Source organism: Dendropsophus ebraccatus, chromosome 8 (genome assembly GCF_027789765.1).
Source record: "Dendropsophus ebraccatus isolate aDenEbr1 chromosome 8, aDenEbr1.pat, whole genome shotgun sequence".
Lineage (NCBI taxonomy): Eukaryota > Metazoa > Chordata > Amphibia > Anura > Hylidae > Dendropsophus > Dendropsophus ebraccatus.
Window position 1 is genome coordinate 64,823,330 of NC_091461.1, and position 16,055 is coordinate 64,839,384.

At 38.4% G+C, this 16,055-nt stretch overlaps 1 protein-coding gene across 13 annotated transcripts in view; it reads left to right on the plus strand.

The window, feature by feature from the left end:
• CAMK2G (calcium/calmodulin dependent protein kinase II gamma) overlaps nucleotides 1-15,566 on the plus strand; it is a 198,501-nt gene extending 182,935 nt beyond the window's left edge. For 6 of the 13 annotated variants that reach the window (XM_069980584.1, XM_069980586.1, XM_069980585.1 and 3 more), the window contains 6 exons: nucleotides 514-562; nucleotides 4,779-4,904; nucleotides 9,777-9,852; nucleotides 10,777-10,871; nucleotides 11,265-11,510; nucleotides 13,001-15,566. In XM_069980584.1, coding sequence (XP_069836685.1) covers nucleotides 514-562; nucleotides 4,779-4,904; nucleotides 9,777-9,852; nucleotides 10,777-10,871; nucleotides 11,265-11,497 — 579 coding nt within the window. In that variant the 3' untranslated portion in view covers nucleotides 11,498-11,510; nucleotides 13,001-15,566. Of the gene's footprint in view, nucleotides 1-513; nucleotides 563-3,632; nucleotides 3,747-4,778; nucleotides 4,905-9,776; nucleotides 9,853-10,776; nucleotides 10,872-11,264; nucleotides 11,511-13,000 lie in introns of all 13 variants that reach the window. The other 7 variants (XM_069980589.1, XM_069980592.1, XM_069980590.1 and 4 more) reach the window with 2 other exon arrangements.
• The last annotated feature ends 489 nt before the right edge of the window (nucleotides 15,567-16,055 follow it).

The following is a 16,055-nucleotide window of genomic DNA, read 5'->3' on the forward strand; positions in this document are numbered from 1 at the left end:
TGCACATTTATTTCTACTGTCTGTTTCAGTGCCACCGTAAAATTCCATAATCCTTACAAAAAGGGAAATGTTCTTGCATTGGGCACTGCCTATAGATATACAAGCCAGCACCAGATGCTTAATAATTTAACATTCATTAACACTGGTATTGTTGATATTTTATTTTTTTATTGTTGGTTTTACACCTTTTACAGTACAAGTATATAAATTAGGAGAACAGATAGACTGCTATAATTTACCAATGTGCCGAAGACCAGCGATGCCCAGAGACCCTCTAAATTCGACGTTAGACACAACATTGTCATTATAAATATTTATAATCTGTTAATGTCTCGAAGAGAACAGCTGTAAGGTATTTGAGTTCCACATTATTGTTGGCAATGCATCATTATATACAGGTTATGGTGCAGATTGTATCCTTTTTACAGACATTTGCTCTGCAGAATATGATGAACTGTTTTAAAACAGAAAGTAATTCTTAGAATCATATTTTTTTTCTTTGTTTTCCCCAAGGGATCAACTGAAAGTTGTAATACCACAACTGAAGATGAAGACCTAAAAGGTATAGCAGCCTGTGGCTTAACTATAAGATGACTTCATATCAGCCATTCACACCACTGGTTACTAAAGAGCCAAACCTATGTTTGTAAAAAGATGTGTTTTTGGCCTGTGAATATATTTAACATTTTATTACACCCCTGTATTATTGGGTTGCAGCAAGAATAGGGCTGAGAACCCTATTCACATCTTCTCCTAGAAACAATCAATGGGTACCTCTTGACTTGTCTATAGATTTTGTTTTGTCAGTATAATTTGTATGTTTTTACAAAAATCTAGATTCTACGAAAAGACAGAATCGTGTTCCTTCTGTTGTCATAGCTATTTTTATATGTATACTGATCTTGAGAGACCTCATAAAATGTTGTTGTCAAGATATCATCAAAGCATGCAACATGGGGTTTTGGTTTGTAATTCAAGCAGCATAAAATTCCAATATAAGGCTATGTTCACACTCAGTATTTGGCAACCAAAACTAGGAGTGGATTAAAAACAAAGAAAGGCTATGTTAACACACTGTCGAAATTGAGGGGATGGCCACCATTTATTGGCAAATAATGTATGAACATACCCTTTCTATGTTTTTAGTCCACTCCTGGTTTTGGTTGCAAAATACTGAGAAAAAATACGCTGGGAACATAACCTAAAAGGGTTCTTCAAATTTAAACTATGCAAAATGACATTTTGTAAATTTATTTTTTGAATGGTCTCTTTTTAATAGTCATTTAAGAGTTATAATAACTTTTAACAATTTTTACAGATCGTATAAGTTTTTGTTAATGTCAAGCAGACATTAGAGTTGATCATTCAATTAAGACTTGATCATGCCTTTCCTGTGATTATTTGACTCCACCAAAATATAGAAGTGTCTACTTTACTTGTATTGTTCAGAGCCTACTGCCTGGGTAGCACTACCTCAGATCATAGTAACGGCATGTGTTGCATCTCATAAATCATGCAGTGAAATGCTAAGACAACATGTACTTTAGTAAAGATGAAGCAGAGCACAGGGAGAAGAGACATCAATCTTTAAAGCTACAAGACAATGCTTACTTATTTATAACGCTAAAAGGGAAAATGACATTGGGTAACAGTGAATCTGCATCTTCCATAACAATCTTTACCAATGGATTAATGCATTAAGAATCGGCCATTGATTTCTGTCTGCCCAGTTTATCCTGTGGAACAATCAGCATCTCTTAACATGTTGCAGCTTGTAAATACCATTGCATTCTTACACCATCAAGAACCAGGGAAGCAGTTCAGAGCACTAAATATATAATGAACATAATGTGGCCTTTATGTCAGAAAGAACAAACCTGATCTGCAATCAGAAAGCTGATCCCAAGACAGGCTTTACAGTGGTTACAAATGGCAGACCTGCCTATGAAGGAAAAGCAGAGACCATACCATGAAATATTTATTCCTTATAAATCGACCTGTAATGTTGTAGCACTTTAGCCTTAAAAGAGCCACATTGTGTAAGAATAACCAATGAGATGTATTGGAAGTGTGCATATTATGTTATCATATGAATTAATGTTAATTCACTTTTAGATCAGATGAAACCTAACAATTTTTCAGGTATGATCATTGGGGAAAAAAAAGCTACTTCCTGTGCATTACATACTACTTACGCAGCCACTTGACCGGTCTTTCTGGTCTCATGCTTTTTACTTTTTCCGAATGTTGGTGTTTTATTCACTTTTTTATATAGTGTTTTCCTTTTTTTTTTTATTTTGACTTGTAATCTTTGAGATTTCCTATATACTATATATATATACTTATATACTTATATACTTTGGGTCTGTTTAGTATGCTGCCTGTTTCTTTGTATGATGATGGATAGTCCATAGCGATTTCTTTTCGACTATGTTCCCACAATGTAAACAAAACGGCAAATAACAGCCATTGTTGCAAAACAATGTTCGTTATTAATGATCATAATTATTCATAACGGCTGTTGTTTAACAACAATGGACGTTATTTGCACTTATTTTTACTTTGTGGGAACATAGCCTTCGCCTGATTTAGGTGGCACATTATCATTATACATAAAATGGCATGTCATGTGTCCTTTTTATGGATAACAAAGGATGGGACAAGCATAGAGAGTCAGTAAGGTAAGCACATCATAAAATGTTTTGCTTTTTATGATATACTTACTTTCTTGAAAATCCAGGAAAACTGAACTGAAATTTTAAAAACCTTTTTTCAGAAAGGAAAATTTCCTTTAAAGAAGGTATCCCCTATTCACAGAATTGGGAATTAGAAGCTAGTGGGCGTCTGACCGCTGGGATCCCACAGAGAATGATTGAAGTGCTGGATAGTGGACACTAGTGCACACTATTGCTGGGGGGTATACATGTAGTGCACACCCTTAATTTCAGGAAAAATGTCCATGTTTTTGGGAATCGGTGGGGGTCCAAGCAGTCATAACACAACTGCTTAGCTTCTTATCCCTTTTCTTTTGATGCTTTATGGCGAGAACAGTGGGCAAACAAGTTAGCGTTTTTTTACTCAGATTGCCATTGCAACCATTCTGTTTAGTGTTGTGAATAGGCGGAAGGAAGATAAGTTGCTACCAGACAGCTTTGCCAGCAAATTACAGAAGGGTCAGTCAAATAAAATCTAACACGCCCAAGCCATCTTTTTTACACATACACCTTATAGGGTCAACCAGATAAACCTAAAATCAGTGAGGTTAGATGACAATTCCTTAAAATGTATGGATATCTGTAATATTATAACATACATTACCTAGTTTCTAGGAGTACGTGGCCTGAGAAATGGTGTTATCAGACAACATGTCTGTCAACCAGTCTGTCAGATTGCAGATTGCTTTGGCTTTTAGTTCAAGGATGGATTCCTACTTAGGAGACAAAATGGGGGAAGGGACGCTTGACACTTCTCAAACCTTGATTTTCTTATGCTTGTGGGCATATTAATCACATTTTTAAAAATATAAATGTAGAAAACAAACATACATTCTGACAGTGATAAATATGTAATATAACATGTCCTTTCTTATATTAGCCCTTAGTAATTGTCTCGTATTTGTTGCTATTGGTTAGCATGTCTTCCCTGTCCTGGGGATGGCCCTTTGCTTCTCCAAGGATGGAGCCTAAGTGAGAGCAAAATGCAGTCTCAGTCCTTGCAGTCACAGTTTGGGCTATGTGGGGCAGCCAGTAAGTTCTGAGTGGAGTGCTGTGTTCTATCCTATTTGCCCCTTGGCAGGTCCTGTATGCTGTCTATACACACCTATTCTTAATTTCATTTACTTTGTAGTTCACATTCATTTGCATGTATGTGAGATATTGCCCTTCTGTATTTAGGAGCTGTGATTTACTATCAGAGACCTATAAAATAAGCTGTGAACCTTTTTTTTTTTTTTTTGCATGCATATATGTAAGTGATTCTGTTGTGCATTAAAAAATATAGAAAATATATTTGAAAATATTGAAAACATTTATAAAATGAATTTCACAGGTTTAGGCCACTTTCACATTCCTGATTATTTGGGTCGGTTAGGACTCATTCCGTAGGATCTTCACAATGCACAAACCTGTTTAATAGAGAACAGTGACTCGTGACTCAATTGCGGATCCATAGTAGGACCTGCCCATTTTTTATGTGGCATGCATCACAGGAGGACACCATTCTCTTTATGTTTTCTGTCAGAACGTCATATTTTTAGAGTGTTATAAATGGTGCTGCCGTTTGGGTTAGCCCACATACATTAGGCTTTGCAATAGATGCTGTACAAGAAATAAGCCATGGCATCATCATAGTAGATTGCATTGTATTATGGTGCGTTTACACAGACAGATTTATCTGACAGATTTTTGAAGCCAAAACCAGGAACAGACTATAAACAGAGAACAGGCCATATAGGAAAGATTGTGATTTCTCCCCTTTAAAATCCATTCCTGGCTTTGGCTTCCAAAATTGGTCAGATAAATCTCTCTGTGTAAACGCACCATTACTGTAGGCAACTATTCACTAATTCATTTACAAGAGTTTTGACTCTGAGCCTTCGTATAAACATGTTGTCTCACAGACCTAGTTAGAAAAAAAAAAATTAAACCAATTAAAATATGTATTTATTGTGGTATCCCTTTCATGACATTTTTTTTTCTTGCTTTGATATATAATAGGTTAAACTTTAACTCTTGACCATTTTCCTTCTCGTTTTGGTTAATATATATGTTTCTTTACAGCCACAGTGTCTTGTGAAGAGAAAGTCCTAGCCTGGGAAAGCCCAGGTCAAACTCTGGAAGTAGAGCATGCTCAGACTGAGCCTCTGCTCACTCCAGTTGTACCATTTTCACTTAGCAGTTCGCTATGTAAGTTAGTCATTCTTTGACTGTACTACCCTAGATCGTTTGTTAGTAGCAATCTTCATTTGTTATAATTATATGTTAAACATCAGTGTCCTTTTCCAGACTTGCCTAAATCTTCCTTTTTAGAGTAGAGCCTACCTAACAGTGGAGGGCTGGCTTTTAAATAACTTATGCTCATAGGCGATGAGGCACTAGAAGAGTTGACTGTATTTATAAACGCAGCTCATTCACTTTTCTCTGGCTTCATTTCTAAAGTATTATGAATAGGGATGAGTGAACCTGCCAAAATCCCCCTTCACCAGGCTGCAGGATTCGAATGCCGATAGTTTGGGTTTGTGTGAACCCTCTCTGATTATGAGTATTCTGTATTATTGGGGTGTTAGATACACAGTTGAGAAGTACTTTATTGTAATTAGGAATCGCTCTATATATTAATGCTTATTAGAGGCAGTTGATCAGAATACGTCTTTCTCCTTGCCAGCCCTCCCCTGACACCAAACTGATCCATATATACGTGTAGTTAGTGTTTACCTTCATTAAATCCTTTGCACTACCTGAAACTTCATTTGTTAAAGGGGTATTCCGGTATCATTCACTGCTGTCTCAGGAAGCTGATTTTGTCTCTGAGCACAAGTCCCACTCCCTGAGTGACTTCATCACATTTAGTACCATTTTATATATGTGTGTACCTTTATTGGGACATTTAGGGAAGAATGTGGTGCATTTACAGAATTCTGCCTTGTGCTGAACAATGCCAGAAGCAGAGGAACTAATACAGCAACTTTTTCAGACTTTCTGTAGGGAGAGAGTCTGTTGTTTAGAGTAATTCTGTAGTGTTGTGCAAGGGAAGCGAGTGAACCGCTGCATTCTGGGAATTGTAGTAATGAAGAACTGCTAAACTAAGAAGCACATTGACTGCCTGACATAGAAAGACCTATAAACAGACAAAACACAGATTTTTTTTTTTTGAGGTTTCAGAATTGGGGCTTGAATTGTAAGCAATACTGTATGCTTTTGCAGTATATATTTTTTTTACCTGACATTGGAATACCCCTTTAGTGCTATCTAATGATGTCTAACTAACCATTATAAACTATGACAATGGCTCTTACAAATTACTGTGCTTATTTCTTTTCCATGATACTTGACATTTTAAGTGTTTTTTTTTTTTTTTGTCTTTCATAAAAGTACCATTGTTATTGTTGTTTTTTCAAAGGCCTTCTGTATCATATCAGGTTTTAGGTTTTTGGGTGTTTTATACCCCAAAATGCATTTGGTATAGATCCAAATGTATTTGTCTCAGCCATCTCCCCTTAATTTTTGTCTTCCCTAATACATTTCACACTAGGTACATTTTTCCCAAACTGCTGGGGAGGGGGAAAAAAGTGCACTTACCTCCATGGCTCCAGCACTGTTGCCTGCAGTCCGTTGCTCTGGTCTCTGTCCACTTCCTGGTGTAGAGATAGGACATGATGTATCAGGCCTGCTCAACCTGTCAGTGGCAGAGGCGGGACACCGCTTCAGCTGCAGACTGAAGTGGGCCTGGAACTTTGTGTCCCAAGTCATGTCTCTACCTCAGGAAGCAGCTCGGGAGCAGCGCGGTAGAAGGCTGGCACCAGCTCTGGAGTCGGGGAGGTAAGTGCAAATAATAGTTTTCATCATCCCCTCCCCGGCAAGTTTGAAAAAATTTCCCTGCCCAGACTTATCCTTTAATTGCAAGACAAAGCCAGTGTACTGCTCTTGTGGGTACAAGGCTAGGATGTTCTGTTATTGCTTACAAAGTCCCTGTTATCTCCAGTTACATTTTTCAATATGACTGCTTCTGTCATATGAAGCTATAACAGAGACAGGGTCATAGTGAGAAATGTAATTGGAGATAAGTGGGACTTAGCAGGCAGTAAGAGTGTATCCAAGCTGTACTGTGTCATAATCTGAGCATAATATTGTATAAATATAGAAAGTAATGTGAAATATACCCTATATAAAAATTACGTTTTAAAACACATCTCTGTATAAATGTATCCAATGTATTAAACCTAACATAGTTGTACCTTATGTGTGATGATTTCAGTTTACCAAATTTCCTATTGCATATGTTGTACTTTAAAACAGTCTATGGGTAGCTTCAAACACACACTATCACAGTGGATTTTCTGCTGCAGATCAGTAGCTGATTTGATCTTAATAACTGAACACAGCATCAAATCTGCACCATCAAATCTGCTGCAGATCTTTTGTGTGTGAAGGCACCCTATAGGAGCATGAAATTTCAGTATGAAACGCAGTGGCATAGCTACCATGGAGGCAGGGAAGGAAGTTGCTATGGGGCCCCTGCACATTGGGGGCCCGAGCCTGCCACCATGGTAGCTACGTCTCACAGCACCCACATCCTGTGTCGGACTAAGCCACAAAGGATACTCTGATGGGCCGACCTCCTAATGTCATTACCACTGCTGACAGAGAGGTCCCGCCAACCAGCCAGGGTCCCCTGCAAAGCAGAGCGGCTGTAATTCCTCTGCACTGCTTCCCCTTTCCTTCCAGCACATGTGACCTCACACAGACTCTTCCCCCTCCTCTCCTGCCCGTGCGGCTCTCTGCTTGGCTCCAGCAGCCTGGGCCTCTGGTCATGTGACCTCACACAGACCCCTCCTCTCCTGCCTGTGCGGCTCTCTGCTTGTCTCCAGCAGCCTGGGCCTCTGGTCATGTGATGTGTGCCCAACCCTGCTGAGCAGTGAAGGGAACAGAGACAAGCGGCTGAGCCCGGGCTGTAGGCAAAGGAGAAGCAGGAAACTTTCAGCTCTGTCCCCTGCTCATCCTTCAGATGCACTCTGGATATGTGTATAGCTTGCCTGCTGCTCTCCTGGACTGCAGCTATGTCTATACTAGCACAGCATTTGTGTAGGTAAGTGTGTGTGCATGTGATGTCTGTTCAATTTGTATGTGATGTTGTATAATAGGTGTTTATTGTGTATCCAGCTTGTGTGTGTGTGTGTGTGTGTGTGTGTGCGCGTGCGTAGTATGTATTTTTGATGTGTATGTGTGTGCCATATGCATGTCGTGTATGTGTGTTGTATCTAGTTATCATGTGTATATAAGTGTGCAATATTCATGTTGTGTATATGTGTGTGCAGTATCCAGTTATGCATACATAAGTGTGTACTATCCAGTTTTATGTATAAATGTGGAAATGGCTTGTGTATATGTGTGTAAAGTATATGTGTATGTGTACAGTATGCATGTCATGTATATATGCATGTGTAGTAGTCATGTGTATGTGTGTGTGTATGTACAGTATGCATGTCATGTGTATATGTGTGTGTACTATACATGTTGTGTGTGTGTGAAGTGTATGTGTACAGTATGAAGGTCATATGTATATGTGTGTGTAGAAGTCATGTGTAGATCTGTGTGCAGTATACATGTGTGTGTACAGTATGCATGTCATGTGTATGTGTGTGTACTATACATGTTGTGTATGTGTGTGAAGTGTATGTGTACAGTATGAATGTCACGTGTATATGTGTGTGTAGAAGTCATGTGTATATCTGTGTGCAGTATACATGTTGTGTATATGTGTGAGCGGTCTGAATGTTTCAGTACATTTCCTTAGGGAACATGGTGCGGTGGTTTATGTATTTCAGCAGCCTGTGATGTTAGTGACTCCCATGTCCTTACACTTCTATCACTGACATGTGCATCAGTGCTATCAGGAGGCCACAGGAAAACACTTTACCTCGTCCGTCCTCTTACTGTTTTTGTAAGAGATGTTTAAAGGAAACTCTAGTCTTCTAACCTGCTGTTATTTTCCCATAGAGCCGGGATGCTGAGGAGAAAGGTAATTTTCTTACCTTTATTCTCAGTGTCCCAATTTTCAGGAAATCTTGACTTTCTTCTATGTGCATATGAGGTATGTGCATACACGGTGGGGGTACTGATCAGCAGACCGATTTGCCCCAGAGCATCAAACCACTTTGTTTCATTCGTTTGTACAGAAGGAAGGTGGTCCATCAGAAGTTATTCCTCTGGTGGGCACCGTATACTCCAGTCCAACACTGCCCATATCTGCCAGCACTGACAGGGCTTTCTACCCTGTCAGTCTCTCTTGTGACTGCAGGCTGCATTGCACTTCCAGCCACAAGAACCCTCACCACCCCATGCACATACCTGACCCGGCACAGGCCATCAGCGTTCATTTTCTCAGCTCCCTGGTGCACGGGTAACGTAATTTATGCGCCGGAGATCTGGGTGAACAAAATGACACAGAAATTCGCTTGGTCAGGTGAGTATGTGCATCCGAGGGAGGCCTGTACAGTTTCTTGCTATGGGGCCCCATGAATCCTAGCTACGCCCCTGATGAAACGGTAATATATATGTAGGTACAAGACTTAGTTTAATGCAGTACAGTCAAAAAATTTACTTGTTATAGAGTATAATAGGGACATGCAAGAGAAGGAGTGTTTATGGCGAAGGCTGTCTTTGTTTTGTGGTTTTGGTTACATCTCCCATCATATCTGATTCTTGAGTAAAGAAGCAATCTCTATAAGATTTACCCAAAGAGTTTTTGTTAAATGTACATGTTACACAACAGCTGTATAAATGTAATAACTTGTATGGGCAGTGCACAAGAATATTTTTTAAAAGACAGTGCACAAGAATTTTTAAAACAAGTGAAAAAAAAGAGTTTAATTATAGAGTTATCTGCAATTGTGGCTTTGTGGTCTTTGCCCTTGTGCGCTCTGGCGTTACTGTGGGAATCCGCTAGCACTGCTTTTTAGTCCTATTATTATGATACAGATATCTCTTCAGATCCAACAGCTGTGGCTTTATATTTGCATGCTGGCTTTCATTACTCAGTCTGTCTTGTCTCCCCTACAGTGCGGAAACAAGAGATTATCAAGATTACAGAGCAACTGATTGAAGCTATCAATAATGGAGACTTTGAAGCTTACACGTGAGTGAATTCTTTAATGGGTCGTGATTTTATCTAACACACTCTATATGCCGGTTCTAGAAGTTATTAGTTAAAAAAAAAAAAAATCACATTGATGTAAAGTTTTCCCCATGGTTTGTCTTGACCCTTCTACAAATACTTTAGAACTTAGCTAAAGAGATTTGATTTTTGAAAATAAGTGGGGTCAGGGCTGATGTTGGGGATTTAGCCTCCTTTACAGCTGCCACCAGACATTGAGGTACCAAGTGTTTACTAAAGGTTAAATCTGACATTGCTTAAGAGAACATATTTTCCCTGCTCCAGAGTCCAGTGACTGTGTTTTATAGCTCTTCAGGCACACTTCAGATTTAATGCAAAATATGTTGTAACTCAGAATCTCCAGTAGCTTTATACGAAGGAAGCTGTGGATAGAGAAATGCAGGACGGCTCCCAGACTTCATTCCTCCATCCAGAGCTTTTTAGCTATAGAACTTCTGGAGACTCTGGATTAAAGGGGTTATCCAGCGCTACAAAAACATGGCCACTTTTCCCCCTACTGTTGTCTCCAGTTTAGGTGCGGTTTGTAATTAGTTTTCATTTAAGTAAATGGAGCTTGAGTTTCAAAACCCCACCCAAACTGGAGACAACAGTAGGGGGAAAGTGGCCATGTTTTTGTAGCGCTGGATAACCCCTTTAAAGATTTTTAAACTCCTTAAAGTTAAATAGTACTACTTTTGCATTAAACCTAATGTGTGCCATGGATAATATATGGCACATAATATGGCATTAAAATATAACTAAAGACTGAAATATTTAATAAAGTAGTTACATAGTTACGAAAAAAGCATTATTGCTAATAAGATACACAAATATGCTGAGCTAATCTTTTTATTAGTAGTAATTTGATCTTTGCGTATCTGAATAACTGCATATTTTCTATTAAAGGAAAATCTGTGACCCTGGCTTGACATCATTTGAACCTGAAGCCCTTGGAAACCTTGTGGAAGGCATGGACTTTCATAAATTTTATTTTGACAATTGTGAGTATTGTATTTCACATGTTTTCTGCAGTGCCCAATATGCTAACAAGCTATCTGTCAAATTATATTTAAATTAAATTAGGCTGGTTTCACACAAGCATATTAAGAGTGTATTTCTAGATCTTTATCCTGTATGGCCTAACTGCAGGTATAATGGTTCAAACAGCATCAGTGATCATTACGGGTCATTTCATCCACCGTTAGGCAGATATACACAGAAGTGTGGCTGTGTTATGCTTTTGATAAACTGGCCTAAATATATGTCCTGTTCTTTGAGTCTCCCATAATACTCTGCAGTGCTGTGTGATGTTTATTTATGTATTTATTTATTTTTACAAAAATAAAAAATCCAAAAAATTAAAACTGTAGTTAAAATTATGATTTTTTTTTCAGTGTTGTCAAAGAATACAAAGCCCATCCATACCACCATCCTGAATCCACATGTGCATGTAATTGGGGAAGATGCGGCTTGCATCGCCTATATCCGACTTACACAGTACATTGATGCCCAGGGGCGACCTCGCACCACTCAGTCAGAAGAAACACGGGTCTGGTACCGCAGGGATGGCAAGTGGTTGAATGTCCACTATCATTGTTCTGGGGCTCCTGCTGCCCCCCTCCAGTGAGGAACTAATACAGGTAGGTGGCAGTAATCACATGGGACATTGGGAGAGGTTTCGCAGCGCTGAAGAAGAACATGCGCATCAGGAGTAAAGTAACAGTAGTAATACAACAGATTACAATAGATTTTCACTCTAAAAGTAGTTTTAGGTAGAGAACCCCTTTTATAAAATGTAATTGATGTGGCAGTAGGAGGGAGGTAAATGTGTAGGTTACATACTGTTGGGCCAACTTAATGGAGAACTCCGGCCAAAATGTATTTTTTAATATGTTATTACATATGAAAAGTTAGACAAATTCCTAATATACACTAATTATGGGAAATGTACATAAAGTGCTATTTTCCTCAGTTTAGTAGATCAGCTAGACTTAAATCTCTCTCTAAAAAAAAAAGTGATGTCAGCAGGGGGCACACTATATGTAGAAGTCTATGTAATGTAGTGTCTATATAGTGTAGTCTATGTAAATGAGCGTACATGTATCGCGATTCACATTAGATGTACATAGGCTCTGACATCTCAAGGAAATGTCGCTCTCCCATTTTTGTAGAACTACAACTCTGAGCATGCGCTCCTGAATGCTGCTCAGCCCGCACGGCAGCAGGCAGCAGGGGAGAGAGATGCATCTAACTACCTTGCCCCCCTCCCTCCCGTGCAGGCTGAGTAGCAGTCTGGAGCGCATGCTCAGAGTTGTAGTTCTACAACAGAGGGAGAGCGGCATTTCCTTTATCTGTGTACATCTAATGTGAATGGCCTGATTCCTGACGGCACAGTTTTCTAGAGAAATTTAAGCCTACCTGATCTACTAAATAGAGGAAAATAGCACTTTATGTACATTTCCCATAATTATTGTATATTAGGAATTTGTCTAACTTTTCATATGTAATTTTAAAACTTTAAAAAATACATTTTGGCCAGAGTTGCCCTTTAACTTAATCTCCGCTCTTTGCCAGTTTTAGCTTTAAGCTAAATACTGGAATAATCTCAGATTGCTTCATATGGACTCTCTGCTTGTCATTCCTCCTGTTGCTTTTTCAAGACCCCTACTTTCTGTGAATAACTCATTAGTTTACAAAAAAATTAGTAAAATGCACAAATTTCTCTTAACCAGTTGAAACTTTCATATTTATCTAAAAATGTTTATATGTCCACCAGTGGTTCTATTAGATTTGACGGAAAGAAAATAAGCTACTAAACTATGGACACCATTCTGGAAGCTGATGGATTCCTTTAGTCAGCGGGTCTTTCTGGTACAGTTGGTGTCCATAGTTCAACTGGTCCATCTCTGCTATCATCCCCTCCTTTTTAACGGTGCGCTCATACGTACAGGATCTGCAGCAGATTTGATGCCGTGTTTAGTTATTTAGATCACATCTGCAGCGGATCCCCAGCAGAAAATCCACTGTGATACGGTGTGTGTGAAGCTACCCTTAATGAAGCCATGATGGTTGTGTGAGTTCATCCTAAATAAATTGACCTGTCATAACAGTTTTTTTTTTTTCTTCACAGCCCCTCCACTGGAAGAACCTCTTTCTAGCGAGCGAGTGAGGATCGCCCAAACGACGGCAATAGTCCTGTTCGTTCCGAAGTTTTAAAAAAGATAAAAAGTAAAAAATTCAAAAAAATAAAATTGATGCCGGCAGTAGCCAAAAATGCACGAAAACCCTGCATGCATTCTGAGGCTGAAGCAGCTGCTGGCTAATTGTTGTATTTCATGGATCCATCGTGTCTGTTCCTGCTGTACGGAGGTGTTTTTAAAGTTTCAAAATGAGCAAAAACTAACAAAGTATATATATATTGTTTGTTAAAAACCAGGCTGAGGAGAATGTGGCTGCTTTTAGATGGTGAGAAGAGCTAGGCAGCCACCTCAGGCAGCGTCATATGAGAAAATTAGAAATGAAATTCATATTGCAACACGTAAGAGATAATAATCTAGACCTGTTTGTTGGAGGAGCTGCTGAATTGTATCATGTCAGGGCAGAGTTTGGGGTCTTTCATTCTATGAAGGCTGGCGTGGTCTTTATGTTTGTGGACCTGCAATGATTCATACTATAGAGCCACCAAGAGGAGGTGTTGATTTTTGTCTTTCTTTTTCCTTTTATTATTACTCTTGGAACCTTCCTTGTACCGTTGGCTGACCTGCTCTTTGGTTTTTTATGTAGCACTGAGCTGGAGAAGTCTTCATCCGCCCACTGGCTTCTAAGAATTGAAAAGGGTCAAAGTTAACAAGGGACTAGATAGGGACTAATCTTAAAGAAATAGCAAGGTATATAATAAGTGATATAATGTACATGCTGCAGAAGGAACATTTCATTACTGCTATGTTAATATAAGTAATTTAGTCTGAACTTTTTTCGAGGACATAGACATTAAAATAGAAACTGCCATGTTTTTGGAGAGGTTTATGATTTAAACCACTCCCCTGATGGTATACATGTAAAAGGGGGGTGATATATTTTCACAGTGATAAAGCTTTGTGTACTATATCAGCAGATTTTGAAATGATCTGCTTGTACGTCATGAGTGATCTGTCATGAGTGATCCAATACACTGAACTTGGATGCGTAGAGATGTATGCATGTCTTTTTATGCTTGCCTGCACCTTCTAAACTGTGTGGTCTGGTGGTCCCTCATCGTTTTGCAAGCGGGTAAACAGCGTCTGTTTTCAAATTTCATTTTTAGGAAACCTTTAAGATTTCCATATGTTTGTAAAATGCTCTGCTTTTCTCCCCATCATAAACCGTGTCCTAAAGTGCTTTCTCGTTGTTCTGCAAAAATATCATCTAGATCCAAGGGTGTGTGCTTAGCGAAGCCACACCTGAAATATTCTCCCTTGGGAGACTTGAGACTTCCATTTATCCTTACTAGTAGCGCTAACAAATCAATATGTCATCTAGATTAAATTGCATATCGGGAGTTGATAAACATACAGAAATGCACAAATATTTTTTGGAAGTGGAATTTGTGACAATCCTTCTGATTGTTAGAGCAGGCTGCAGTAAAATTGCTAAACAAAAAGAAATACGGTTTTCATTAGAATTGGTCGCCTTAAATTAATAAAATAAAAAACGGCAGACTGCTCTCTGAGTTCATTGGTGGTGAGGAAGTTGTTGATAACTTGCCATTTTTGCACAATTTGAACTCTAGCTGTTTGGATAGGTGCATGTAATGGTATGTCAGCTCCACTTGTAATACATTACATAGTACATACACTATGTTGGACTTAATGAAGAAACTGTATTTGTGGAAATTTGCACATGGACTAAGCATGTTCTCCGAAATTCCTGAGATGACCAGTGCAAGGTGTATTAGAAAGAAACAATCTATTAGATGGTTATGCCATTAACTAAGATATTATTATTATTATTATTGATGATGATAAGAAGGTATGGCCTAAACTGTTTGAAATGCTTGTGTGAAATTATAAGAGCACACGGGAGGGGGATGGGTCGGGGATGGGCTTTTTTTCATGGTTTTGGGGAGAATGGATGTATTTTTTTTCCTACTGCTCTAATGTTAACACATTAGGAAGAAAAGCTTTCAGCTTTTTAACAGTTAATAAAAAGGGAAAAACCGAACAGAAAATAAAATATATGCAGTTAAATTAAGAGAAGTTATGCATGTCTACTTTAGGTCTGCTCCTTCACTGTCTGTTTACCTGATTAATAATATAAGAATCGCTCTGTATTTAATGCATCTTTCTAAAATAAAACCTTTATAATTTTTTCTTTTTTTTTTTTTTTTTTTTTTTTTGCACTGTCTTTGGGAAAAAGAAATGTCTTTCTAAGTTAATAAAAACCTTAGCTTGGTATGGTCACTATTTGACAAACCAATACACTTCTAGCATTGTTACTGTTATCTTATGGGGCTAATGTAAGCATATATATAATATATTATAAATATCACGTTTTAAACAGGACTTTGAAAGGCATTTGATGCAGAATCTTTGCATGATAATAGAAAAATAAAACAATTACCCTGTGTTTGTTTGTTCTGAATGTTGGTAGATCTTCATAGCTTTGTTACATTGAAACCTTGGACAGAAGGTATTTAATAAAATAACATTTAAACCATTGGTCTTGTTTTGTTATTTTAGTACATGTTCTCTGTGTCGCCTGATGAATCTTCCTATGTTCTTACAGATCGGGTTAAAAAATCTACTTTACTCTATGACAATTCATATTGTGATTGGTTTGCTATACCCAGTGTATTTGTAATAACACTGAGCTACCAAAGCAGATTACATTTGTCACTGTAATTTGCCACCATAGAAACCTGCTATGAGGTCTCCCTTAAAAGGAATTAATATTTTTAAAATTGAGGCCTTTCAGTCCTGTTTAGCTACTGTATGCCACTTTATCCCCTGGAGGAAGTCATGTATTTTTTTCCAGTCTAAAACACTGCTCCCTGTTGCCACCTCTGTCCATGTTGGGAACTGTCCAAAGCAAAAGGTATTGCTTTGAGGGTTTGTAGATTCTCTAGAAACTTTTTCACATGGACAGAGGTGGCAGCAGGAAGCTCTGTGTCAGACTGGAAAGAGCTATAGGACTTCCTCCAGCTCATA